This window comes from Grus americana, chromosome 4, assembly GCF_028858705.1.
Source record: "Grus americana isolate bGruAme1 chromosome 4, bGruAme1.mat, whole genome shotgun sequence".
NCBI lineage: Eukaryota > Metazoa > Chordata > Aves > Gruiformes > Gruidae > Grus > Grus americana.
This window is the reverse complement of record NC_072855.1, coordinates 69074559-69102205: the sequence shown is the minus strand read 5'-3', so window position 1 is coordinate 69102205 and position 27647 is coordinate 69074559. Positions and strand designations below refer to the sequence as shown.

The following is a 27647-nucleotide window of genomic DNA, read 5'->3' as shown; positions in this document are numbered from 1 at the left end:
GTTCCAGCAGGCAGGATGCTGGGGATGGCACGGCCACCAGGAAACTCTGCTGGAGCTTTGAGCAGGCTGGAGAGTCAGGTAAGCGTCACTTAAACACCACAGTATTTTAGGAAATTTCAGCAAAGCTTTAAATGTTATTTGACAACCCAACAAGAAAACTAGGTAATACAGCAAATTTAAGGCTCGGAAACATTTACAGTATTTTAGATGAGATCACCAGCACCCTATAATTTTCTGCTTCATTTTTTCCACTCCTTGTTTTTCACTTGTACCAGAATTACATAACAAATAGGTCTGTTTTTTTTCATATTTGTCCTTTCCACAGTTTCTTCGTGGCACAGCAAGTTCTAGCAGATTTTCCCTCTTGCTTCGACTTAAAGACTACATCTAGCTGAACTTTGGCAACACGTGAGCCCATAACCCCTGACCCTCAATGGTGTTTAATACATGAGGAAAATCCTTGCAAGTGCCCAGCCCCTGTAGCACTCTTCAGAGTTCCTCAACACACTTTCTAGATGATTCTGTATCAGTTGTATTTCCAGTATGCCGCGTGGCCAGGTGACTTCATTATAACCCAAAAGCCATTAGTATATGACACTCAGTACCCCCCAGGCTTGCACGCAGCTCCGCACTGGCAGGTCAGTCCTTCCCTTCCTCCAGGTAGGCTCCTTTCCTGAGCAGTGAGAGATCTGACAGCCTCAGGTGGGATTCTTTCACTTTCAAACACTTGATTGTCCCACGGCAACAAGCAGAGCAGAGAGCTGCCTGCGTGGTACCTTGCCATGGAGGAAAAACGAGAGTGCCCCAGCTGTGTGCCCTCACTTGTGCAAGGGCTGCAGCGGGGCTCCAAGGCAGACACTGTGCATAGCCCTGCCACCATGGTGCCTCCACAGCCCCATCTCACCCGGCCTTCCCTGCCAACATGCTGCACTGTGGATGGATAGGTCCTTGTGCAAAGCCAATCTGCCTAAATACGCAGGTAGGGGGAAAAAGCCAAACAGGAATTGTCTGAATGGTCTTCATGTTAGTTACAGCAGTGAAGTTGTTGTTTAGGACACTGGATTTTTTTTACAATGAATTCTGATCAAATGATCTTTAGCTTCTTCAATTCTAAACATATTATTGCTCATACTTGAAACTATAGCTCATCTTTTCTGCTGGCTTACTAGCTGCTTTTCTGCAGAAATCACATGAACAATTAATCAACTCAAAATTGAGTTAATCATTGATTACCCACTACCTTCATATGAGTTCATGCAAAGTGCCAGAGTGACTACATCAGAATCCTAGCTCTTATTAAAAGCAGAAAAGTATAGCCCTCCTGATAATGGAGAAAAATTTGGAACTCAAACCCCACCAATGTAGCCTATGGAAATTTGGGAGGATTAGAGCAGACAGCAGCAGTTTATGGGACAGGTGAAGAAGGTAGCATAGCTGAGTCACACACCCAAATGTCTCTCACGTGTTGAGTCACTCATAAGGTTTGTTTCTTGTGTTTATCTAATTCCTCACCATTCTGCTGCTTGTATTCTGTTGGGAGACTGGGGTAAAAGACAAAAGATCACTCTTAGGAGATCACAGTATCTTCTGCTTGTTGGCTGGCTTCAGGTGTCTGCTAGCACTGTGATCCAAACTACTGCATGGACTCACTTGTCACAGGCTTTTCGAAACTACACCTTGTTATAGTGCTCCCACTTCTACATCTCCTTCTTTCTGACCTACATTTTTACCACCTCCTGCGTCATATTCTGTCTCTCCACACCAGACGATAACTCCCTGAGCCTTTGTCCCTACATTTTCAGTCTCCCACCTATGTTCTCATATCAAAAAAACAGGTCCTGGGTCTTAGATGGTGCTTAAAATACGATATATGATCACGACAGAGCAGGTCATGACCCACTGTCTTGGTGGGTACAAGTTACTGCAAGGTAGTTCTTACACAAAGATCACCTGTAGCACATGTGAGTCAAGTTAAGGTTATTTACTCTTCTAAGCCTGCAAAAAAATCAAATGCATTGCAAAAAGCAAATAAGTTTCTATTTATGCTGAGCATTTCAAATACAAATATAGCCAGTGTTGTTTTGACTCTACTATTTCCCCTACTGCTTGTAAAGAATATACAAAGCCATTACTCATGTAGCAAGATGCAGACACTGGATTGTGTGACTATCTCAGTAAGCAAGCTTATTTTGCCCTTTGGTCATAGTAATGTTCCTCTGCTATAATTTACATATTTAATTGCCTTCATCCTTCATGATAACTTAAAAGAAGTTCATGTCTTCTGGAAGTGATTCTGTTTGCTTCCAAAGCCAGTGAACATTTTAAAATACATCTGTACAACTATCCCTTTTAAAGTTACATGCAAGTTTATTCATCTGGCATTTATGCTGTTACTATATCATCTCTTAAATTAATAATTTTATGCTGTTTCTCATATTTATACACAGTGAATGATGTAGCTATGAAGGTACAAACAAAAAGACAACATCCTTCCCAACAAGACTTTGTATCTAAAACCAGATGTAACATATAGCCATTAACATCTATGTTGTGCCTGTTAAAAGAAAAAAAAAAAGACTGTAGATAAGTTGAAAGTAATAAATGGTAGAATAGTCTACTATAAGAAAAAAAGCTGAGTGGATTCCATCCACCGAGAATATATTATTGTGCACTCTGTAATAGTTTTGTAAAGATTTTTTTCCTTTAAATCTTTATTGATCAATAAAGATTTGAACTGGATGATGCTTTTGTAGTTGAGCTATCTTCCTGCGTATTTTTGACAGAGATTATTTATACAAAATGCTATCTTAGAAACTACTGCACAAAAGCTAACTAAAAACATTCTGATAATGTTAGAGGTTTTAGAACAGTTTCCAGAGATCAGCTCAAAGAGGTATCACTCACTGCAGAAAAGACAGGTAGTTATACCATTACCAGAAATTTAGGAACCAAGGTTCCCAGTCTCTTTTCTAGAAATCGGATCAGCCTTCTATTACCAAAATGACTTTGAGTAACTGAATTTCTGCCTGTTGGCCACTTTGCTATGAGTTATCTCTGTATGTTAGAAGAAAAGATGCCATAAAGAAAAAGTTAGAATAGCTTCCCTAGGTCCTTGGGAACTTGACAGGGAAGCAGTCAGAAAAGATACTAATCTACAGGCTCACAAATAATTACTTATCCTTAGTGTACCCAACGGTGCTTCTGCGAGCACTGAACTAGCTCCTGTCCAGCTCTCGCCTGTGGGCTGTGTGATGCTCTTAAGTGGTGTTGTAGAAGGTCGTTGTTAAGGAAGTTGCTGAATAAGAGTTTATTCCTGACATTAATCTTTAATATGAAGAGTTACATTGACATAAAAAGGAGAACAAATAAAGGGGGAGATATACATTTCACCCAGTATCTTGCTTCGCTGATTCTAATAGCTACTAGTTCAAGAAGAATTTTTCATTCTCTTAAAAGTTTCTACAATAGTTTACCACATGATTTGAAGCTACAAGTTTGGATTAAATTAAACATTAGCTGATTCATTATTCCTAATGTAAGGTTGTCCAGCTGAATTTGAAAGTTCAAAGGCTGTGATTAGAGGATTCCCTCCCTCAATTACATCAGGGGACCTGAGGAAAATTTAATATTTTTAAAATTTTCTATTTGTTTCAGAGAAAGGGAAGTGGTTTAGTCATTTCACTAAAATGTATTGTCAGGTATGTTTGCAGTTACACATGCATTTACTTTATCTTCATATTTTCTTCGCATTGTAATTATACCAAAATTTACTTTTAAAAAGATCACTGAAATGCCACCAGTACATATAATTCATTCACTCACTCATGAAAATGAAATAAATCAGCCCTGATCTCGGTTGTTGATTTCTTTTCTTAAAATTTATCAAAGTCCTAAGAGGAAAGAAAGTAGAGGTGAGTATGGAAATTAGGGTGCGACTTCAATGGGCATTTCTATGAATTACTGCATAACAAGTTTTTAATTATATCATCTTGGGAAGTTTAGGCTATAACAGGGTGGATGTGCTCACTCTGAGAGAAACTTTCAAGAAAAGCAAAGGCAATCTAGGGGAGTGTTGCTCTATTTTCTCTCTGAAAACTTTGCCTGTGGGAGCATACCTCTATGTTACAGCTTTCCTTCAGTATTAGGGTAGGCTGCAGACTTGCCTTGTTCTGTCCTCACCCCAACATCTCCAGTCCTTCAGCCAGCTCAACAGCCTAAGTCTGAATCAGGCCTTTTTTGCAAAGCTGAATGAAGATGTGTTCTCTCTGCAAGCTTTCCAGATGGTGGAGGGAACAAAGGGGAAAACCAGAACAGACATTCCAAACCTGATGGAAAATAACAACTTTGTTGCCAAGGAGAAATGTATGTCATACTAATACATTCTGCTCCCTAGTTTCTGAGTGAGAATAACAAAGTCTCTTCTATAGAGAGGGTCATTTTCCATTTCAGAACAGAAAAATCTCTATACAGATTAGTATTCCTTTTCTTACCTGCTTTGCTCACCATCCATCCCTTTAGAGTAAGATCAATCCAATTATCGTATCCTAAAGACAGATCAGACAATAGAAGGAAGAGAGAAGCCTCTATGAAAAAAGGGAGAGGCATAGCAAACTGTCAGAAGACAGTACTGAGGAACACAGGAACACCCAGAAACAACTTCTGGAATAAGTGCAGAAATGGTTGGTCCTGCTGGAGAATGTTCCAATTAAAACTCTAGTCCAGAAAAAACCTAGAGCCTAAAATTAATGATATGCACATTAATGACATGCACATCTCCCCCACTCAGGCTGCAAGACCATGCATCACTGACAATCACTCTTTTTCTGCTACTTGCCCTTCTGCACATCTAAGGAGAGCAGACAGAAATACTATGTTTATCATAGCATAGACTAACTCAAACCTGTGGCCTCAGTACTTGCATGCATGCCCACTACATCTGCATTGTTACGTTCAGTGAAGTTTGAAATACTTACTCTTATAGGTTGAACTTCATGGTGTAAGGTTTCCATTGTTGGGGCTTTTTTCCTGGTAAAAAAAATTTATATTTGACAAAGGCTTAATGCAGCATCATAACCTGTGTGTGGCACATGCAACAAAGCTTTTTAAAGGAACAGCTGCATAAACCCCTTCAACTTCAAGCTTCCTTGCAGACAGCCTTGGTGCTGTGCTCAGCTGGCAGGAGGGATTAAATTGCATGAGCAACAAAAGTCTCAGCAGTTCTGCTTCCCAGCCACTGCAGAAGCCCCTTCCCTTGGTTTTGCTGGTATTGTGTCAAATAGGGAAAGTTTTTCAGGCACTTGCAGCAGATACCATCTACATGTTACTAATTAGCCTCATCATTAACCATTGCAAACTCCTTTTCTACCTCCCAGCAGGAAACTTTTTGGTCATTCTACAATTTCTTGAGATCCTCCCTCGTAACTATTTTGTCTGGCAACTGAATCAGGGGCACAGTACTAGGGTGTCATAAATGCTTGAGCCTTGGAATATTATGCAGAGAGACTGCGAGACCTGAAGGGCTGTGCAGACAGGAGTCCTAATGGGCTTGATGTAGCTTGGCAATCCAAACTGTGCAAATCCACCTGTCATCCATGCATTGCAAAATTTTGTAAGCCAAGATTTCAGCATCCACTTAACTGATGTCATCTACTCATCTACAGCCTTGGTGTTTGATCTGTCCTCAGCAAAGTGGTGAGCTTGGCATTAGTAATGAACTATGCTCTGAGGTGGAACTACCTCCCTGGTATATTGGTTTAATTTCTAGACTGTCTCTGAGAAGATTTTTATGACAATAAGCTTCATTTCCATATGATGTTGTCATTTTGTTATCATATCACTACCCAGCATAGCCTTGCTGTGAATCACCATTCTTTCCCAACATTCACTGGTAGTTTCCTGAGCCAAGAAATAATACTTTTGTGAATGAAGTTGCTCCAGGAAAAGTTTGTTCACAGCTTTTTTGCTGGAGCAAAGAGAGAAAAATGTCAGCATAGCAACTTACTCTCAAAAGCAGTTTCAAGTGGAAATGTATTAGGACTTCTGTTTTTAAGGAAAAACTTCTCTCCCTAAATACAATCTGGAAGTTCCACTTCAGTTCCAGACAGGTGATTCATGAAGTCCTTTTGGAGGGAACGTGGGATTTTGTTGGATTGACTACAATCACAAAACCCCAGTGGTTTCTAACACGTATCCTGCAGTGGTTTGGGACAGTGGGGAAGGAGGAAAAGACCTCACGGTGCCATTTGTATCTACTGATTTAAAGAAAAACAGCTATGGAAATAACAGTTATTTCAAATTAATTCTGTTAGCTATAAAAAAATAATTAAAAATATATATTAAAAAGACATTTACCATGCAGATATTAATAGTCAGTTCTCTTGTCTATGCTATCAGACAATTTCCAGCTAAACTCATAAAGCACAGGCTACTATGGAAGTAATTGTTTCTACTGCAATATAACATGACGCACCAGACCACCTATGTCACATGATACTCTGCAAAAATTAGAATTGGTAGCCTTTATGTCTTGGCCATATTCTTAGGTGAGTAAGTATTTTCCCTCTCTTTTGAATCCCAAGTATGTGTTTCTTCATGTCCCCTTGTCACACCTTCAAGTAAACTTCTTTTTCATATCTTTTTTCCCTTTTAAGAAGCAAGAGTCCACACGCTATTGCTACAAGAGCTTAAGCTGTGATATGCAGTTGTCATATGTGTTATGAGACAAATAGCTCCGTAACAATGTTGAAGAATCTTCTCTAGGGGGAAAAAAAAAAAAAAAACCACGAGAAAAAAAAAGAGATTGGCATTTGGTTATGTCTTGGAACTAGGAATTGGACTCCCAGAAGCCTCTTCTAGTCTGGGACATTAGTACTATGCTACTGCATAATAAACCCATGCAGTGTCTCAAGGCCATTGAAACCCGGCCTAGGTGTCACTGAGCCTTTAACTGCAAAGTGTTTGATTTAGTAGCCAGTCTCTCAAGAACGATTCCACTGTGTGAGCACAGAGGAGAAACTAATATAATTTCTAAGGAGCAGGATGCTTGTTCACCTGAAAATCCACACTAGCATTCAGGAGAACTCAGTTAACTTTCTGAAATCTCCACAAATTCTATGCATGACCAGGGGCCATTAAAGCAATATTATTGTGTCTCAGTTCTCCAGCAAGAAGAATGACACTCCTTTTTTGCATTTTGTCTGACTGGTTGAGGTCATTTGCAATATCTTTTGGAAGACATTAGCCTTAATTATACGTTTACATAGTTTAGAGTATAGCACACTAGGTTGCATCTCAGCAGATGTTTTCAGTTACTGCCATTAGGCAAAAAGTATAGCATTAACACATAGTATGAGTTCTCAAAAAAAAATTCAGTCTTTCCAAAATGCAAGTTATATCTTCATAGGTTTTTCTAAAAAATGAGCTCAGAGGCAAATACAATCCGTTTGTTTCAGTGAAGCTATTCTCTTTTTCTCATAGTAATCACGCTGATATTCAAGTAACTAAGTAGCATATAAAATTATCAAAATTAATTCCTATTATTCACTCCACTTTAAAAAAGACAAAAACCAGACACATAGAGTTGACTGAGTATTAGTGAAATTTTGATAGTGAAATTTTAACCACAATTTGGAAGTGACTCACTAAGTATCTTTTAACTCTGCTTATCTTCTGACTGTTAATCAGTATCCTCTGCAATTGTAAAACAAAAGGAATATGAATATACTATGAATTGAGAAATACACACCATCAGGGGGTCATTACAACTAAAGTAAACAAGCACAGCTTTGGGAAAACTGCTGAAGCTTCCCAGTATGTTTTTCCATTGATTTTGATCTCCTGTGCTTGGCTTTGCTCAGTTCTGCTTAGCTCCAGCAGACCCATGAAAGACAATTAAAAGCAGGTAGGAAATGTAGAAAAAGGTACATCTGCCACATCACATCAGAGATGGTTAGGAGGAATGGGCAAATTCTTTTTTTTCCAAAAATCTTCAAAGCCATTCACGTACTACTGAGATTCTGATACACAGTATGCTGCTATCAGGTCAGACTATGACTATTGAAGAAAATTTATACCAGGCCCAAACATTGCTAGAAAACATCTAAATAGATCTCACAGCTCTATAAAAACTGCAAGGCTTTAAATTATTAAAGGGATGCATTAAGCTATTTTACTTCGATTGATGCATGAATCAAAGTTTCAAGCTTGGTTCTATTTCTGCTAAATTACATAGTTAAAGTGTTCTTTTGTATTGCATTCACCCTTTCTAAAAACAGAATTAAAATACACATGAGTTAACAATATAATATGGAAAGGGTCAATTTCAGAGTAAGAGACACGTACCTTTATGAAGACTCTGTGTAGGTTACCTTTAAGATTTTAAAAAAGACTTTAGTGAGTCAGTCCGGCATTCATTTTCTGCAAACGTTGAAAGAAAAGCTTATCACAAAACACACTCTTATTTAATTTTTATGGTAAAACTTCAAGAAAATACAGTGAAGATATTAAATTTGGCATGATTTCGGGAGACATATTCATTGATAATTTTATCTCAGGAATACCCCTACCCTTTCATAATGGCTGGAATTTTTCAATGTAAAGTTTTTCAGGATGTGATGAAGCATTTGGGGTCTAGTACTCCTGAAGAACAAGACAGACATGACAAGTCTCTGCCCTCACAATCCTGATTTATGAGGGGGGTCAGCTTATTCTTCTAGCCAGAAACACAGTGTATGCATCTGTGTTGGAGGAACAGTGATGTGCAAGCTGGAGCTGACAAAGACCGGAGGGAGAAAGGAGAGTTGAGGATTGGTCTCAATAGCAAGCTCTGGATAAGAAGATGCCTCAGAGCTCAGCTGTGGGACAAGGCACCTTGGATCAGGAGAGGAATTTGTTATTTTTGAAGGAAAACATATGTCAAGTTGCTGTATTTACATGATTTTTGTCTCAGTTTCAAGTGGAAGACTCTTGAAATATCTATGTTGTCTCTATAAATTATTATGACGTAATTTAGTATAGAACACTTCTGATTATCAACTTGAGGATGAAGACAAACTTCTGGAGGATTTGTTCAGCACCATGACTTCAGTGGTGCTGGGAAATGTGAAAACAGCACCAGGAGCTAGAAAGCGATCTTCACAGGCTGAACCTACCCCGTGTTCTGGTGTGAATGTCATTTCTACCACATCTATTCTGTAACTGAATGGATGCCTAGCTTGATTAGTCAAAAATGTTTTTGGAACACAAAACAGCTGGGTCATCACTACAGACATTGATTTTACATGCCTCCCTTGGCTGATGCCATCATTTCTCCCTGTAGGAGCCAGTAGTTCAAAATCAATCCATTTGCTTTCATTTCCTTACCAGGTAGAAGCAAGGAACTGGGAGCTAGTGAGAATATAGGGAAACCCTAGTGAAAAGCTATGATGCACTGACTCTGAATTCCCCATGGGCATAAACCCACTTGAAAAGTCTGTTATGGGTACCTGCTGCTACCATTTGCAGTCGCTCAGCTGATAAGAACACAAAGAACAGCTCTCCTATCTAGTATTCAAATTTATCTTGAGATTTGAGAAAAACAATCTTCAGCAGTTAGACACCTATAATCCAGGCAGCTTTTTAGTGCTGCATTTTGGATTTAGGATGAGAATAATGTTGACAACACACTGATGTTTTTAGTTGTTGCTGAGCAGTCAAGGACTTTTCAGCTTCTCATACTGGTCTGCTAATGAGGAGGCTGGGGGTGCCGAAGAGGCTGGGAGAGGACATGGCCAGGAGAGCTGACCTCAACTGGCCAAAGGGATATTCCATACCGTATGACATCATGCTCAGTATATAAACTTGGGGGAAGTGTGGTGGGGGGAGTGAGTGAATAGCTGTGTGGTTGTTTTAGCTGCCTGCTGGGTTAAACCATGACAAGCACATACACTACTGATACATTCACTCTTCAAGTATCTATGAGACTTTTTTCCCCAAGGGAATCAAACTTTTCTCATATTCTACTTTTGAAACAATTCCTTCTTTTTTCTGTCTTCCCCCCTCTTTTTTTTTTGAAGGACAAAACTCCCACTCATCTCCTGCCCTCATGTGACTGAAAATATCTCTCAGATCCATAAGATTTTATGGATGCCTGTAGATTATTTTTCGTAATTTAAATGACACATGAATATTTCAGGTCTCATTTTAAACTGTGTGTGATTTCAAGATACATGGGTCACAGTGAGGACAAAGTAGTTTTCTAGTAGCTTTCATCCAGCTGAAGATGAATGACTTGACAATAATGTAAATTTATGTGCTGTGTATATGTGATAATTTTTAACAAGAAACTAATAGATAATTTGACTACAACTCTGAGTAAGATACAGCCTTGAAAGTGAACTGATGTATAAATGTCAAGAAGGCCAACTACAGACAAACTCCAGATTACACTTAGTAAAAGTGACTTTTCAACAATAAGGTGATCCAACAAGATGGAGGGCTAGTAGTGATCCTCTGTGCTTTGTAGGATCCTGAAGGTTTTTGCCAGTACCTTTCCTAACAGCTCAGTGCTCATACCATATTGAAAGTATGGTAGCATCCAAGAACTAGGACAGACTAATTTATCTCAAAGCAGTTTAAGACCCTTGTTTTGCCCTGACTTAAATATCAGCAAACAAAAAACTCTTTCATCTAAATCATGGATCTTAATTTTGATTTCTGTTTATACTTCAATTATTTTCTAAAGAAAGGGTCATTTTCTCTAGTTCACATAGCCACTAAATTTTTTTGCAAATGAAAGAAACCTTTACTTTAAAATGTACTACTTAGTATTTCTAACCAGAAAAACCCATAATGTGCCACATTTCTTAAGCAATTTTTAAAGTTATACACTCAGATTCTTAACTGTTACAATGTTTTTATCCCATAAGATTGTGAATGACAACTTGTTTCCTTGCTAGTTTGTTTTATAATTTGCTTACAACTTTTGTCAGCCCCCATTGCAAACAAATGGGAATGGAAGTAACACGCTCAGAGAATATTTGAATCTTCTCTTGAATGAGTTCAGTATGAGTAGCTAAACTATTTCTGATACAGAATAAAAAAGGAGCATTCTCAAACCAATAGTTTATTCTTCCTGCTCACTATCGCTCAGATTTTCTGAAGGACAGGGAAGCACCTTTGGAAAAAATATGCTAGGCATTTGAATAGTATTAAATGCCTCACTGTTACTGAAACCGATAGAATAAAATGATGTTTATCATCCCCTCAACTGACCACAAGCTTGGGTCTATGGGATGTAACTTTGCTACGTACTCTGAAGAATTCTATACATGCCTGCCTTGGTGCCAAAAGTAATCTTTAAAGCATGGTACATTGTCCCAGGTATTTAGAATTAGTAAATGATAGCCCTTCCATGCATTTTTTTCCACTCAGAGTTTTCAACTAAGAAGAGAGTTTGTTTTCTCTTTTGCACCTAGGTTGCTCAGTTTTGAAATAGCTATTTCAAATGATGAAAATGTTCTTACAGTGCCTGGTGAACTGAAACAAAAATAAATAGATCAAAACCACACAGAAATGAAAGACTTGTTTTCAGGAAAAGGGTAAATACCAGCATTTGTTCCATTGCAATGTCTGAAAATAATATGTATGTTTACTCAAGGTAGTGACATTGTGACTTTTAGAAAACTCAAGCTGACCTAAAAAATGAAATATATGTTCCCTTGGGTTATACAAACTTGTAAAAGCAGTAGTCTTTACAAAATTACATTATGAAGAGGCCTCATTAATAGTAACATTTTGCGTTTTTAAATACCATCGTATTTTAAGTTTAGAACTTAACATTGCCTGTCAAAATTTGAAATGTAAGCTGAAAAAAAATTTACACAGAAGAAACTGCTACATAAAATTCTAAAAAATCAATTAAAAAGAAAATATTTATCTATGCTGGCAAACAGCAGGGAAAAAAGGCTTGAGAAGTTATAAAGTTGAAAACACTAGCCCCAAATCTGACAAGCTTTATCTGCATTCTCCTTTGATGGAGACTGGAGGATATATCAGGGATATATCAGTATACTCCTCCCTTGGCATTCACAACTGGCTGTGGTTGGAGACATCAGGCCTAGAGGACTTTTGCTTACAGTCAGCTCTGCTATTCCTAAATTCAATGTGCTTCTCTAATTCATATCAGGGACATGTACCCAACTTTTAACCTGTGAGGACTATAACTCTTTCTCATCTGCCTATTACAACTTACTTATAAGGTACATGCTACCTGAAGACCAGCAAGGGCTAATGAAGAGTCATTATGGGTGACATACCTCTTACAATAGGACCTTCTGCAGGCCTTTGAGTGTTTAGAAGCTGTGTAAAGAAGATTTAATATAAAACAGGTTTTCAACAAGACGACTCCTGCATGGCTACTCTGATGCAAAACTGTTATTGGCTGCCTATACAGGTTTAAGACAAAGACCAGTAAAGTCAGTCAGGAACTGAAAGCAAAAGGTAGGAAAGTCAGTGGGAAAAGAGCAGACACAGCAACTTGCAGGCTGAACGTCTAAGTGTAAAACAATAATATTAAATCTGGCGTAATCAATTTGAAAGAAAGACCTTCTGAGATGGCATACAGCAGGGGTATTGTAGAGTGTCAGGAATGGATAGTTCATTTTGGAAAAATCATGTAAGATGTTGAAAAAAATTAAGAAGAAAGTTTTGTTTTCTGGGACTGAAGTGGTACTGGACCTGTTCTTGCAGAAGTGTTGAAAACTTCTAAGCGTGTCTTCTCAGGAGAAGTCATCTAGTTCAGCAGTTCAGGTGTTCAACTTCTGGAGAAGAGAGTTGGAACAAAAATCAGTGAACTCAGAAATGTAGAAGTTCCTGATTTTAGGGAAGGAAAGTGTTAAATTCTTCATCATACACATTTCAGCCATAGTCTCTGCTATGCTACGTTTGTGAGGCAGATCAAACACTGTATCACCCCTTGCTTAGAATGACATAGAACTAATTTCTAGCTTTACCATTCGAAAGTGATGAAAAAAAAATTTGCTTGGAAAAAAGACTATAGGGAAATATTATCTTTATCTTATCTCATATACCTTCCCACAAGGTGGATGTGGCATGTTTACTAGACCAGTTCCCTGCAGCTGAATCAGGCATTTATTTCAGTGGGAGCTGTTGAAAGCAGTCCGTTTTGAAAATGAGACTAATTTTTTTTCATTTTTAATTGATTGATGTCGATCTGAAGATGTGCACTTTCCAATTTGTAAGAAGTATAAATTTTTCTGGCAGGCTGCATTATCTCCCAAATTGTTTCTTTTACTTAGCAGACTAATAGTAATTCTGTAAATAATATATATACACACACATACATATTAATTTAATAGAATTGATTGACTTTTTGCAACGTGGTCATGGGTTAAACTTACAATGGGTATTTCATCTCTTACAGTTTATGTTGCATCTTGTATGAGCATAGCAGAACATTTATTATCACCTAATTACTGTCAACAAAGTGAGTTGCTTTTGGCTTAACATCCTGTATGTTAAATCAATGCAGTAAGCAATCCCAAAGTGCAGACCTGTAATTTTATCTAGGAGGTTACTCCTTTTCAATAATATTGTTCCATGCAGTTTTATAATACAAAGGTGCCCAGGGATTTATTTGTGCTTTGCTGTATTGCCAATTATTTTATATACAAATGCTTTTAACATTCCTGTAAGGTACTTTTTTCAATCGTTTTAAAACCACTTTTGTCTAAATGAATGTACTCGCTAGTAGTCTCATCTTCCCCTGTCCGAAAGAAAATGTGAAGTTTTCTGAATGAGTGTTGTGCTGCACTGTTAAGAACTATGACTACCATTTATTCAAGAGCTACGATACAGAAACCAGTGTAATATAATTTAGTATTGCTTCAGCTCTCATCAGTTTGCACACACATAACCTCTTCCATTCCTCTTGGTTTGGCAGCCAAGAAATGAAGGAAAACCATCATCCATACAAATTGAAGAAACTTCAAATAATGACAACTACTGTATTGCACTCACTACTTGTGTACATATAGAAAAAGTGGTTCAGTGTGCAATGTCATAATTTGCTACATTCCACAAAAATACATTCAAAATTTACAAGAAAGGGGGAGGCTTCTGTAGCACACACTAGAGCTTTTCCAATAATCAATTTTCCTGTATCCTAAGGCAAGAAACTAAGGATGATTGCTCACTTGCTGTAAGTCTTACTGCATTGTTATTCATAAGTGATTTAGAGTAGTATAAAGCAGAAATAATTTCCTTTCCAAATTTGTTTGCCTTTCCTATGCAGAAATATGAAACAAATCTATAGCAGAGATATTTTGTTGTTCTTTCTTTGAATCCTCATACTAATTTTTTCTGCCTATTGATCTGTTTACAATATTTCTTTTGGAAGTTTGTGTGCTGCTTTCCTTGGTTGCTCCGTAAATCTTTTTCTCAGGTTAACATTTCGGTGAAATTCTCAACAACTCTGGAAACGGAAATAACTTCATTGGTTTCAGTAAAGCTATGGCAATTGACACACATTAGGATTTTATTCTGCTCTTTAAAGAATAAAAGCACAAGAAAAAGTAGAGTATTTCAAACTTCATCCTGCCTATTTACTTCAGGATCCAGTAAGTTCCAGTAAAAGTATTGCTGTAAGAGAGGGTCATAGATGATAATTTTCCTTTTTTTAGAAAAAAGCTCTGAAAACACTGCCTTACTTTACCGTTTTGAGAACTGCATCTGCTATTTTTGTCATCTATCTATTACAAGTGTGTTACAGACCTCTATTAGCATATGATGTTATTCACCGTCTCCGAGCTATTTTGCTAAGACTGAGATATTATTCATCCAGCAGTTGCTCCTGTGATAACTATTTTGTGGTCTCAGGATTTCCAGCTCTTATGCACAGTATGATATCCTTTATATTTTTTACTATTTAAGTTTCTGTGTTTGGCACTAGTTTAGATGTTAACATCCTACCCCTAAACACACAAAAATTTTATGCCTAATTGTACTTTCATTCCTTGTGGAATATTTGTTGCCATGGCATAAAAATATCACAAATAATATTTATACAGAATGCCTAACAGCATATATGGATCAGGACACATTTTGCTAAATAAACTTCAGCGCTGACTAGTTCTGGCTCTTTTTTTGGTGTTTTATTAATGTTCTTTACATTTCAAATGTTCGGTGATTCAACTGCTTACTAATCCAGCAGAGTATACTCTGAAAGGCCTTTTCACTAATTATTGCATACTGCATCCTGAGGGGGGTTGTCTGGGGATAAATGGTCAAGCTAACCATCTGTGCCCTACAACTGAGTTTTTTGCTGTGTACTTCCTCTTTACTGACTGCCTTTAACTCATTAATTTTGCCACTACCAAAACTTGAGGCTTCTCTATTTATCAATCACAGTGTTTGTCAAGCAATCCAAGCATTAATGTCATATATACTTGCATCAGGACAACATTAAGTTGATCTTTCATAATTTAATAAGTGATCGATACCTTGAAAACACTGACGTTACATGGAAGGATTTAAAAAGAAAGAAGGGTGTATTAGCTGTCTTTTCTGGCTGGATTTTGCCAGCTGGCAAAAAAGGCTTAAGAGAGATCCTGAATTGACAGGCAAGAGGTAAGTCTAACCTATGGAGTAAGCAACATGTTTGCTGCCTTGGTCTCTCAACCATGTAAATAGGGACCTGGCACCCTTATTTCAAGCAGAGCTATTAATGGAAGAGGCCTGTGGTCATGGAGTATGCATTGTTCTGAGACTCTGACTGACAAATTACCAAAAGCAGATGGACTAAAAGGAACGCTCTTAATTTATAATATTCATACTGACTGTAAGGTTCTTTGGAAAGGTATAAAAATCATTCTTTGCACTAAGGACAAACTTCCTCTCAGGCCCACAGCCAAGTATAGGACACATCTTAATAAGGCAATGGTATGAGCCCCAGGCCTCAAGCATGTTTTGCAAAAAAAGGTCAAAGGAAATATTTAACTTCTCACATTTCAAATTCTGATGTTTAAAGTATTGAGTGGAATAGCAATGACTTCGTAACCTTTTGGAAAATTTTCAAACAGGCATTGCAAACTTCACGTTCTGGCATAAATGCCAGTTAGCAAGAGCATACAGGAGAATGAAGTCCTGCTGGATGACTGTCAAAAGCAAATCAACAAGTATTTAAGCAAACCAAGAAGACATAAATGCATAAGTGATTAAACTGAAAGAGTTTCCTGCCATGCTGATTACTGAGAATACTCTTTTGAAGGTCAACACTGCTCACATACAAGCAGAATAAGCTAGGTAGACTAGTACTCCACCAGAGAGTCACCACTATACAATAAAAACAAGGAAAGTTAAAGTTCTTAGGGGAAAAGGGGTGAAACAGAAGTAATCAAATAGGAATAATATTTAAAGAATGCTCAATTTCAAAATGGTAGCTCCAAAAATGCTTTAGCCTGCCTAACTCTAGATAAATACAAAACTTCTGAGAAAGCACTTCAGCTTTGTAGAATAAAGGCTTGAAGACATAACAATCTAAGGCATGTTTTGGCTCTCATCCAGACAAACGTTCAGGCATGTGATTCAGTTTAACACTCAGTGACCTCCCTTCTGGATCAGTAAGTACAAGCTAGACAGAAATGTGGAAAGCTTGCTCTTTGCCTTCAAAACCTTCGGGAGGAGAGCTGCTGGTAATACCTGGTGGAACCTGAGGGCTGATTTCCTGGGCTGCTGTGCAAAGAGGGGTAGGAAGGGAGAAGAGGAACTAAAATTGCTGTGGAATCATAATAGATTCAGGCACCATGATAGCAAAGAAGCAACTTTATAATGGTTGCTACATCAAATGGTGTTCAGAACTTACCAGAGCTGTAAAATATGTTTCTTCAATAGATGGGAATAGGCTGTAGAAATTGGGAAAGGATTTAAGGCCCTGGTACTAGATCCCATCATAGAAAAATATTCTGTTTTCAATCAATTTCTGTTGATATTGGTAACACACAAATTAAATTACTTTCAAGGTGTGTTTAGAGGGCTGCACCTGTAGGTAGCACCTGTTACAGAGTTTCTTATTGTCTCATAGTACATTAATGTGGTTCTTCGTTTTTATCTCTGAATTCTATCCTGTCAGAATAAATACATTCTGACACTCATTCATATTCAGGGTTGGGGTTTTTTTTTGTTTGTTTGTTTCCCTTTAAACCACCTAGAAGAACTGAGGAATGAAAGAGCAGAGAGATCCTTCAATGAGTCTGTTCCTTTGACTTGGAGTGTTTTCCAGCATTTACTCCATAACAAGGCATTAAGAACATATCTTTCCTCTAAAACTTACTAATGATCCATGAAAATTTGATTTCAAAATCACTTATTTAAGAGCTCAATACTAAAACATCTATCTAGTTCAGAAGTATTGCTTTTCTTTATGAGCTCCATTCCTTTTCTAGTCACTTCCATTAGTTTATGAAATCTTTACTCTCCATGGCTTCTCTCCTGAAAAAAAATCTTTTTTAAAAAAAAAGCACTTCTTTTTTACAAGACTAGGACAAAGATGGGAAAAACATCTGATTTTCTTCTCAGTCTTACAGATTCTGACATTAAAAATGCTCTCTATGCTTCTGAGCACAGAGAAGGAACTAAAATATTATGCACAATACACAAACTTAAATAGATGCAGCACTCTAGTTGTGCATCTCCTTGACGATTTGTCTCCTTGATAGGAATTGCCCTAGCAGAAGAGGACAGAACAATAAATGAATGGAGCTAACAGAGAACAGCAGAACAAGAGCTGTAGGATGAGATTTTGTTGGGCAAGGAGGCAGGGTTCTCTAAAGGAGGCTATAATTATTGTGGCAAAGGAGACACTGAAAGAGAAGAATTGCAGAAACAATACAAATGAATGGGTGTAGAATTCAGCTCTGCATGATGTAGACAGTACACTTGAATATGGATCTGAGAAAACCACTTTATGCCCGAGACATTGCTCAATAAAACGACCGAGAACTACAGAGAGCTGGAGGTCATGGTACGATTTTAGAGGGAAATTTGCAGCAGTAACAGAGAAAAGAAGAGAAGATTTACAGCCCTTTGTTGCACGAGATGTCAAAGAAAAAAGTGCTGGGGACACATATGTGTAGAACAGGGCAGAAGTATAGATTAAAATAGGATAAATAATATGCAAGAAGAGGTCTAATGCACTAGAAAGCGAACATGAGAAATCAGCAGGAAAAAAATTGCATGACAACAAATCATGAGAGGAGCAATACATCATACACACAAAAAAGAGAGGGAAATCAAGAAGCCAAGGATGAACAAAAATGTAATACAGGGTGTCACAAGAGAGAACAATCTGAGGAAGATGATTTGCTTACTGGAGTAAGGAACAGAAGGACTAGTGACACCTATCAGCACCACCCAGAGGCAAAGGGAGAAAGGAGCGATCAAGAGAAAAGCTATGTGCTAGAGGTCAAGAAGTTAGGGAAAAAATGAGAATAATAAAAAATTAAGCAGGTTAGATTTGGGGGTTTTTTTGTTTGGGTTTTGGTTTTTTTGGGAGAGTTTTTTGCAAATAGCGAAGGATTCTTGAGACACTCCAGGTTTCTGAAAGAACTGGACATAAAGTTCTTGCAGGGGAATATATTATTGAAGTATGAGCCACCAGTGTGATACAGTCATGAAGAAAACACTGGCACCACCCAGTTCCCTATTTCCCATAGAAGGTGAAAATATTAGCACCAGTTTCTAAATCCTTCATGAGATCTCAGTATTTTGTATGCTTCTGGTAACTTGTTTTCAAGAACAATGCAGCAGATAAGGATTGCTAGGAAGATCAAGGACACGGAAGCAAGTGTCTTCAAGAGACTGCATTGTGTAGTTGCAGTGGGTTGATCTTGGCTGGCAGCTAAGCTGCCACTCAGTTGCTTGCTCACTCCCCACCCCAGCCAGACAAGAGAGAGAACGGTGAGGGTAAAAGTGAGAAAAACTCAGGGACTGAGATAAAGACAGTTTAATAAGTAAAGAAAAAAAGGGAAAAAAAAAAAAAAGTAATGCAAAGGCAATCACTCACCACCTCCCACCAGCAGACCAATGCACAGCCAGTCTCTGAGCAGTAGATCCCTTTCAAGAACTCCTCGCCTCCTTTTAATGGTGAGTATGATGTTACATGGTACGATGTATCTCTTTGGTCAGTTTGGGTCAGCTGTCCTGGTCATGTCACCACTCAACCTCTTGTGCACCCCCAGCCCACTTGCTGAGGGTGGTATGGGAGAGGAGAGTGAGAAAAAGAGAAGGCCTTGCATGCACTGTCCAGCAATAGCTAAAACATAGGTGAGATACCAACTCTGTTTTGGTCACAAATCTAAAACATAGCACCATACCAGCTACTATGAAGAAAATTAACTCAATTCCGACCAGATTTGGTACAATAATCTAGCAAAATGGAGGCTGAGAAAAGACTGCTGTCTACTTACTTGTCAAAGAGGGATCCCAATGAAGAAAAGAGCTGTTTTAGACTGAAGGACTGTATTGAAAGCATATGCAGACATAAAGAAGAAGTGGTCAAGGACTTGTAGGTTCAGGATCCAAATTCTCCAACTAAGAATAAAAATACAGTTCAAAATAAGAAATAAAAAATAGTGGACCTTTGTAGATAACTCCAACTTGCACAGGAACTAAACTTTCTTAGTTATGAATATCACATCTCAAGGATTCACTGAGAAATTTATAAGCAAATCTTGATAAAGAAATTTAGATATATGGTATAATAGGCAGACATGTAATTTTAGCTTTCAGTATTTTCCTTCACATGTAACTTAAATATTGTAAAGAGCTATGAATATTTTCTTTTGACTAACTTGGATTATAGTTGGATTATAGTTTCTGTGACAGCCAAAACAGCAAAACTGTTTCTGCCTTCTGAAAGGAAAGTTTTTTCATTTGCTTATACATTTGCTTCTTTGAAGAGAAAACAGTACTACTGTGGCTTAGATTTTACTCAGTGGTAACGCTCTTAAACTGCTTCATTTTAACTTAATTATAAAAAAACAGCATTGCTTTCCGGATTATTGTGTATATCATAACTCTCAATTGCATTTTGTAACAACATATATTCACTTACAAAGTCTTTAATCCTTAACCTAGAATTGCAGGTTATCAGGACACAAGCTACAGATAAAAGTATGTATGTATTTAAATACCAACTGCTCCCTTGTCCAAAGTTCAAGCTTCCATAAAACAAGGGTAAGTATCAGAGAGATAATTAAGACAGAGGACAATTGGTTAATGATTAAATAGAAATGTAAAATTGACACTAGCCAAAGAAAAAATTTACATTACAACAAAGTGTGTTCAAGGCAGGAGAATAATTTGTCAAAGCATGTAAGTGAGCTAACATTCCTTATGTTGCTGAATAGTAGTTTGGATAAATTAATTAAGAATTTAAAGTAGAAAATGGCCCTGAATTGTTGAAAGGAATGTGTTAGGTGATCTACTGGACATTAAGAACCTTATATAAACAAATGGAATGCCCTTTAGAGTATGCATGAAGTATATTTTCTATGTATTTTACAACCAGTACAAAAGTTCTTTATTACTTCTAAAACCTAAGCTTTTATTTTGAATTAGCAATGATTATTTCATTACAATAAAATAACTACCTACCATATTTAAGAAAAGCAAAGATCAAGACAATTACATTAATCATTAAGAGCACAGTGTTCCATTGTCATCACAGGGAACAATTATTAAAAAAAGGAAACAAATGACAAACTAATGATAATCCTGGCCCATTATTCATTATGGACTATAATGTATTCTTTTCCTTACCTTGAACACTTTGTTCTACAGTATAAATTTGACAATACATTTGGACTGCAACTCCCTCTCAAATCAGCTTTTAAGGCCCCATAATACTAATTATGAAACACAAAGCTGGTAAATGCTTAGGGACTCAACATACGTCTTTCATATTTTCATTTGTAGCCACCTCATCTCTGATAAAAACTGGCTTGTAAAATGATGAAAATGTTTACCTATTGCAAAATGTTTCTAAAATATTTTAAATAATTTTGTTAAAACATGTTTTAAAAATGAAAACATGGGATTAAAACATATTTTCTTCAGGTATATCCAACAAATCAGATTTTAAATTTCTTCAGATGTGTTTTGAGTTTCCCCATAAGGTTGCTTTTGAACCTCAATTAAATTAAAAAAAAAAAAAAAAGCCAAAATCCAAACCAGGATATTTTTTAAAGGACTGGCAAATCAAATCAATATGTATGCAGATGTAAGAAACAAATGAACAAACAACTCCCCACAAAACCAAACCAAAACCAACACCATGACAAATTTCAGATCAAACAATATTAACTGTGGAAAGGTTACAGGCTTTCTGTCATATGATAACAAAATGATTTTGACCATAGCCAGGCAGTTAGTATTTCATTTCCATTACATTCTTGTATGTTTGCAAAATATATATTTATATATACTTTGCATTTTAGTTTTAACACTCATATATTTTCAATTTCCATTTCTCGTGGAAACAATAACAGGTTGAGCATTGTTTTTAGACATACTTTGGGTAACAGTAACACAGCATGTTCCATACTGAAATAGTTCAGAAGATGGATGAGATATTACTTGCTCTGGCCTTTAATTCAGATTATCTATTATTCATTTATATACTTCTTATTTAACAGGTTTTGGACACACAGAGGTGATAAAAGGGTCTGTCATTTCTTTCCATTATTGAGTTTGGAAATGTATGTAGTGATTAGACTATTATGCTATTTCAGCTATATCTGTGGGTTTTGATAACAAAATAATTGCAATGTGTTTAAAACATTTTCTGTTTGAGAGAGTAACAAATATTTGTTACAAATACCCTTCAGAAGCCCCCTGTGACACATCTAAGTATTACTCTCCTGGCTTTGCCAGTAGATGCTTTAATAATGTGGCTTTCTGTAAGTTAGCTGCAAACCTGACAATGCATGGATTGTTCTCCCATTTTGATATTTTTACCACTGCACGGTGCTAGCTCTTGTTCTATTATGTTTTCTGGTCCATTTTTAAGTATTCAGTTGCAAGTTAGTATGTAAATAAACCACTGCTAAAGAAACATCGTTTGAATCAGTTAATATGAAAGTGTTGCACATATGATAAGAAATAAAACCTTGGATCAAAAGTACAGTTGCAGATAGTTAACCGAGCTCCAGGAATTGTATCAGCTAAAATCAGAGGACTTGTGACTTTGGAACAAAGGTTGGAATGTTGGCTGTGCAGAGGGAAATGTTTCCCAACAGTCAATGCACAGCTCACACCTCCTCCCTATTTCTACTTGCCAGACTCCACTGACAGAATTCTTAAATGCATCACTTCCCAATATTAGATGTACATACACTATATAAAGAATATAAATATATACCATATCTAAATATTATATTTAAAATCTATACACATAACTATAGCATTTGATGTATTCGATATGGAGTTTCATATATATGCAATCACAATATTGTAGGTAATGTTATAGTTGTAGGTAACTCACAGAATTTGGGCAGCAAAAGGTAGGCAGGGGAAAGATCTCCAGGATGGAAAACAAAACAAAACAAAAGTTCTTTAATATTATCCCTGCATTAAATTGCAGTCTGCAGCAGGAACAGATAAGTAAATAGGGAGCCCAGCATGAGTTCAGATTTTTGCAGTGCGTCTTCAGCATCTGATTTTCTACCAACTGGTACGTAAAGTGATTATGTATTTCTGCAAGTTACAAATCAATTGGTCTTTCAATCTACTCACAACAGGTAGTCTTGTCTTGATTGGATGTCTTTTCAAATTGGTTAATTAAGTCAGTACTAAAGCAAAATTCTGTTAAATCAGATTGTGATAAGCTATCATCTTGGTTGTGTCTTTCAGAAAACACACCTGAAAAGTATTTGTCTGCAATATCAGCTGTATCTTCTTCTGAACAGCCATTTCTTTTGCCTTTTAAAGAATGAGATGAGACTAATCATCATCTTCCTATGGTAACTACAAAGTCAATGATCATTAGATAGTAAATACAAATTATTTATTTTTACTGTTGCAGCTGTTACTTGCCTCCAGTCACTTTAGAGAGTGAATCCCTCTGCTGCCATGATATGCAGTCCCCTATTGATTCATAGGCCACTCATAAGGAGCCATAAAGTCCCTGACTCTATTCTGTCTTTGACTAGACTCAGTCTGGTCAAGAATGCATCATGGCCCTAATCTCCATGATAACGCTCAAGTTGTTGGAATTGTTGCATTTAAAGACCTCCATCAATTGCCGTATCTTTGCAATGAAAAAACCACCATACGTGAACATATTTAAATATGTATGCTGAATTATGAGAATTCCATTCTCACTCCAGTTTCCTGTCTCAGAAAATTGGCCCTTCTTCTAGGGCCTACAGGCCCCATGTGTTTTCTCCTGGTGCCTTGTACAGTCAAATTTCTTTGCTAAGATCTGATGTTTCTTCTCTCTCTCTTCCCCCTGGCAAAAACATGGTAAGTGTCCTCTGATTCTCGTTACAAACCCTCTTTTTTTTTCCTTTCACAAAAATCTTGTAATTTTTGAGTCTTTGGTTGAGGCTTAAATGTCTAACAACTGCTTGTTTTAAACCAACTTCCCAAAACAATTGGTCTGTCTTTCTCTACGTTGTCATATATTATTTATAGTACAGCAGTACTGAAAAGCATCCAAATTAAGGAACCAAACAGATTAAAACTGCAATTCACATTCCAAAAACCTTCCAAGGAGAAGGAAATCTTCCTTCCACCCTTTAGTGGTTCATTTGGAGCAAAATCTTATCCATAGCAGGAGGAATCTTTCCTGTACACAAAAAATTATATCTAAAATGACAAATAATATTTCTACAGGGCCTAAGGTAGAAATTCCAGGGGAGGGCGGGAGGAATCCGCAGTATAAGAGACTTTGAAATTTGTGATTTTTTTTTTTGTATACTTTAAAAGAATTGTAGGTATTTTACATTAAGTAGTTGAACATTTCTCTTGCATTACATTCTATAAAACAGGCCTTTTTGAAAAAACACATTGACTGTTTATAGTGTGTGACTGAGATATAGTTTTTATGTAGCTATATAATTTTATGATTTGTCAAATACAGTTGCCCCACACATTTGCTATGTGTATATATACATGTAAACAATGTATCTGTGATATCTTAATAATCTCTTGACTTTTTTTTCAGAATAAATGTTGTGTATACCTACTGTTTAGCTTATGGTCACTGGTTTTCTTCTGCTCTAGTGCTTATGTACCAAAGACAGCAGCAGGTCATTGCAAGTGGACGGAAGTTCTGAAAGATTTGGAGCAGATCAAGGCATCCAAAGTAAGTTCATAAAAAAGTCAGCATTTCATACAATCATAGGAGCAGACATAATTAAATATGTAGCACTGTACTCAGCTAAGAAGTGACAGGGAGCAGGAAAAGGTGTTTGTATAATGCTGTTTCATGGGTGGAAGCAAAGGAATAGAAGGTTAAAGAGAACTGGAGTTGACCAAATACTGCAGACTCTAGAATTAAATATTATTTTCTTTCTCACTTTTTATAAGACATGGGGCAATGGGCTTGGGAGTTAGCTCCTTCAGAGAAAGTATCGTGGGACTTGATTCTGATGAGTCCTCCTAACAGTGAAGCCCATCCTGCAGGTTACTAGATGACTTTGAGATTCCCTGACTTGCTGGCTCCCAGTACCTGGATGGATTGGGCCTTTGAACTTGGAGCTAATCCGTATCTTGCAGAGTTAGCTTTACCATCTTTAAATCTGTTGGTTAATGTTCATAATTCTAACTCTTGTGTTCTTTCAGGACATTGATGTCAGTTTATATACTGCAAACACAGATGAGGATGTAAGTAAACTTAAAATTTGACCAAAACTGGTCTAATATGGTAGCTTCATTTCTTCACTAGCAACTTCCTTCTAAAGGTAGCTTTGGTCTAATTTGAGAAAAGTTTCAGAAATCAAATAATTTACCTTGGAAGGAACAGTTCTGTTCAAGTACTTATGATAAATTATATAAGCAGGTATTAATTATTTTTATTGAATCATCTGCTATTAAAATTCATCAATTAAAAGAGATGATCCAAAATGATCTTATCAAAGCAAACACTGCTAAAATAATGTTGGCATTCATTTGTAATTTGATGGAAGAAAAAAGCGATAAAGAAACTACTTCCAAAGATGATTATTTAACATCATGCACTATTTAATGGAATAAAATACCAGAGAAATAGAATATGGAGAGTAACTGTCAGCATCTTCCTGTGCATTTCTTTGCTTTTGCCATGACACACGCATTCTCTTAACTGAACTGAGCCAGAGAGGTTAATCCATTGTAATGGCTGATTTAATACCTGGTAGTGTCAGGAAGATTTTCTTGAAGTGGGACAGTCTGATATGAAAGTCAGACAACCTGGGACTTATTCTTGCCTTATTGTTGACTTGATGAAGAAATCAGTACCTCTGCTTCTTTTTCTTTAATTTGTGAAATACAGGTAATATCTACTTTCTCTTCTCCCCTACCTATTGTGAATTCAGATCTCTGAATGAAAGTGCTAGAACTACTAAAAATAATACTAATTTAATTCTGCTATGTTTAATTATATCCCAAATTCCTATCCTAATTAATTATTTTTCTGTGTTCTTTATAAAGACGTTACGTTTCACCTCATCTTAGCAAACTGCTTGGCCTTTATATTGTTAGCTCTCACAGCCAATCTTTGCAGATATTTAAAGGTATTGGAATAGTAAGAGCAGCTATCCAGTAAATAAAAATCAGCCACTTTGTGGTAAATTATATCTTACATTCACTTATTCCTTTGTAATCGTAAAACTATTACAACTTCTTTTTTTTTCAGAAAGAATGCCAAGAACCTGTAATAAGATGCTTTTTCTTAGAGACAGAAGTGATTCTTCAAGAATGTCGTATTAAAAATTGTAGTAAAACACAGGATGTACTGAACATATGGAAAAATGGAAATGCAAGCTTAGAAAATAACAAGGTAAGTAACACTAATTGTCTGCGGAAAAAGGGCAAATGAAAAGAGTTTCTTCGGCAGCAGAAATACCTCTTTTGTTATATAATAGGTGAGATTGTACAGATGAAAGCAAATGGGATCCAGTAACCTGTACATATAATAGTGAAAAAGCTACACATATAACAATTAAAAAGTAGAATTTAGTGGTTTTTTAGAAAAACACTTTCAGGATTCCCATCAAAGCAAATACTTTTGACTGTGCATGCATATATATATCAGTGTATTTGAATGTGTATGTATAAATAACAGTTCATAACTTCAGTATCTAAAGTCAGGTATGCTCAGACACATACAGAAAAGTATTGAATTTTCTTTTTCAGTTGAATTCCACAACATCAGCAAAATGCAAAGAATGTGAAGAGTATGAAGAAAAAAATTTTACAGAATTTATACAGAGTTTTGTAAAGGTTATACAGAAGGAGTGCAAACACTGACCAAAAGACAAAAGCAGGGAACCAAGATTCTTCCACGAACATGCTCAGAGAAATTAGATTACTGCCAATGATAAACTGGAAAGAACATCACTTACAATCCTTCTTACATAGCATAACAAGTAAACAAAGAATAATAAAATCCCTGTAATTCACAATGTATTCATAACTGCATACAAATTATATTACTTATGAAATATAAATGAAAGGAATTTAACTGGGTTTAAAGCTTCTTCTTGACTTAAAGTGTCCTTATTTTTTGGTAAGTCCATTGGAAAAGAAATCCTGCCTAATATACCAACCTTTCAACAACATTCTTTAAGATCTCACGGTATCTGTAGCGGGAACTTCCTCAGTTCAGGGCTAACTGGGGTTTCAGAGAAAAACTCTTCTATTATTATTATTAATATAAAATTATCATACCCTGTTAAAGCATTTGGCTATAGCTTTTTTTGTTATCTGAAATCTATCCCTTTACCATCTGTGCTCCTGGAAGATCCTAGCCCATCTCTCACTTCTGTTGCTAGTCATGTCGTGAGAAACCGGACTGTAAGAACTTTTGTCTCAAAGATCGCTTTGCTCAGGCGGGAAACCCCTCCAGCTACTGAGTGCGATAAGGACGATAAGGACGATTGCCGGGTCGTCGAGACTTTCAACCTGCGAAAAACGCCTTGCCGGGTCATGCGCCACGGAGTCAGGTAACAGTTGCGCGAAGAACGGGGCTGGAACTGTGTGTACACATGTACAGGAACGTGGAAGCCGTGTCGTACGTGCCATCGTGAAGACCGCCACCAGTATAAAGGGACTGCCAAGAGGAGGGAGGCGCGCCTTTGCCCACCGCCACAGAACAAGAGATGTGGACTCTCCCGAGACGGACCTCCGAGACGCTGTGGACCCACGCCGCGCCTTTGTCCATGGGACGCTGTGGACCCGCGTCGTCGTCCGCCGTCGCAGAACGAGTGATTTGGACCCCTTTCCCCACCGAGACACTGTGGATCCGTGGCGGTGACTATTCCTACGATTCTACCCCGGAGTCTTGCTTGGTTTTCTGCCTTTCTTTTCTGCCCTGTCCTATCGCTCCTATCGGTTACCTTTACCTTTTCTTTTTTACTCTTTTCATAATAAAAACTGTTTCTGGTATACGG

The 27647-nt window shown here is 37.1% G+C and overlaps 1 protein-coding gene across 1 annotated transcript; it reads left to right on the top strand.

Moving 5' to 3' along the window:
* Positions 1–27647, top strand: IL15 (interleukin 15). Its single transcript, XM_054824348.1, has 8 exons — positions 1–78; positions 14843–14895; positions 20131–20229; positions 22906–23015; positions 24280–24361; positions 24841–24882; positions 25892–26035; positions 27251–27647. The coding sequence occupies exons 3-8, from the start codon at positions 20173–20175 to the stop codon at positions 27509–27511; spliced, it is 696 nt and encodes a 231-aa protein (XP_054680323.1). The 5' UTR covers positions 1–78; positions 14843–14895; positions 20131–20172; the 3' UTR covers positions 27512–27647.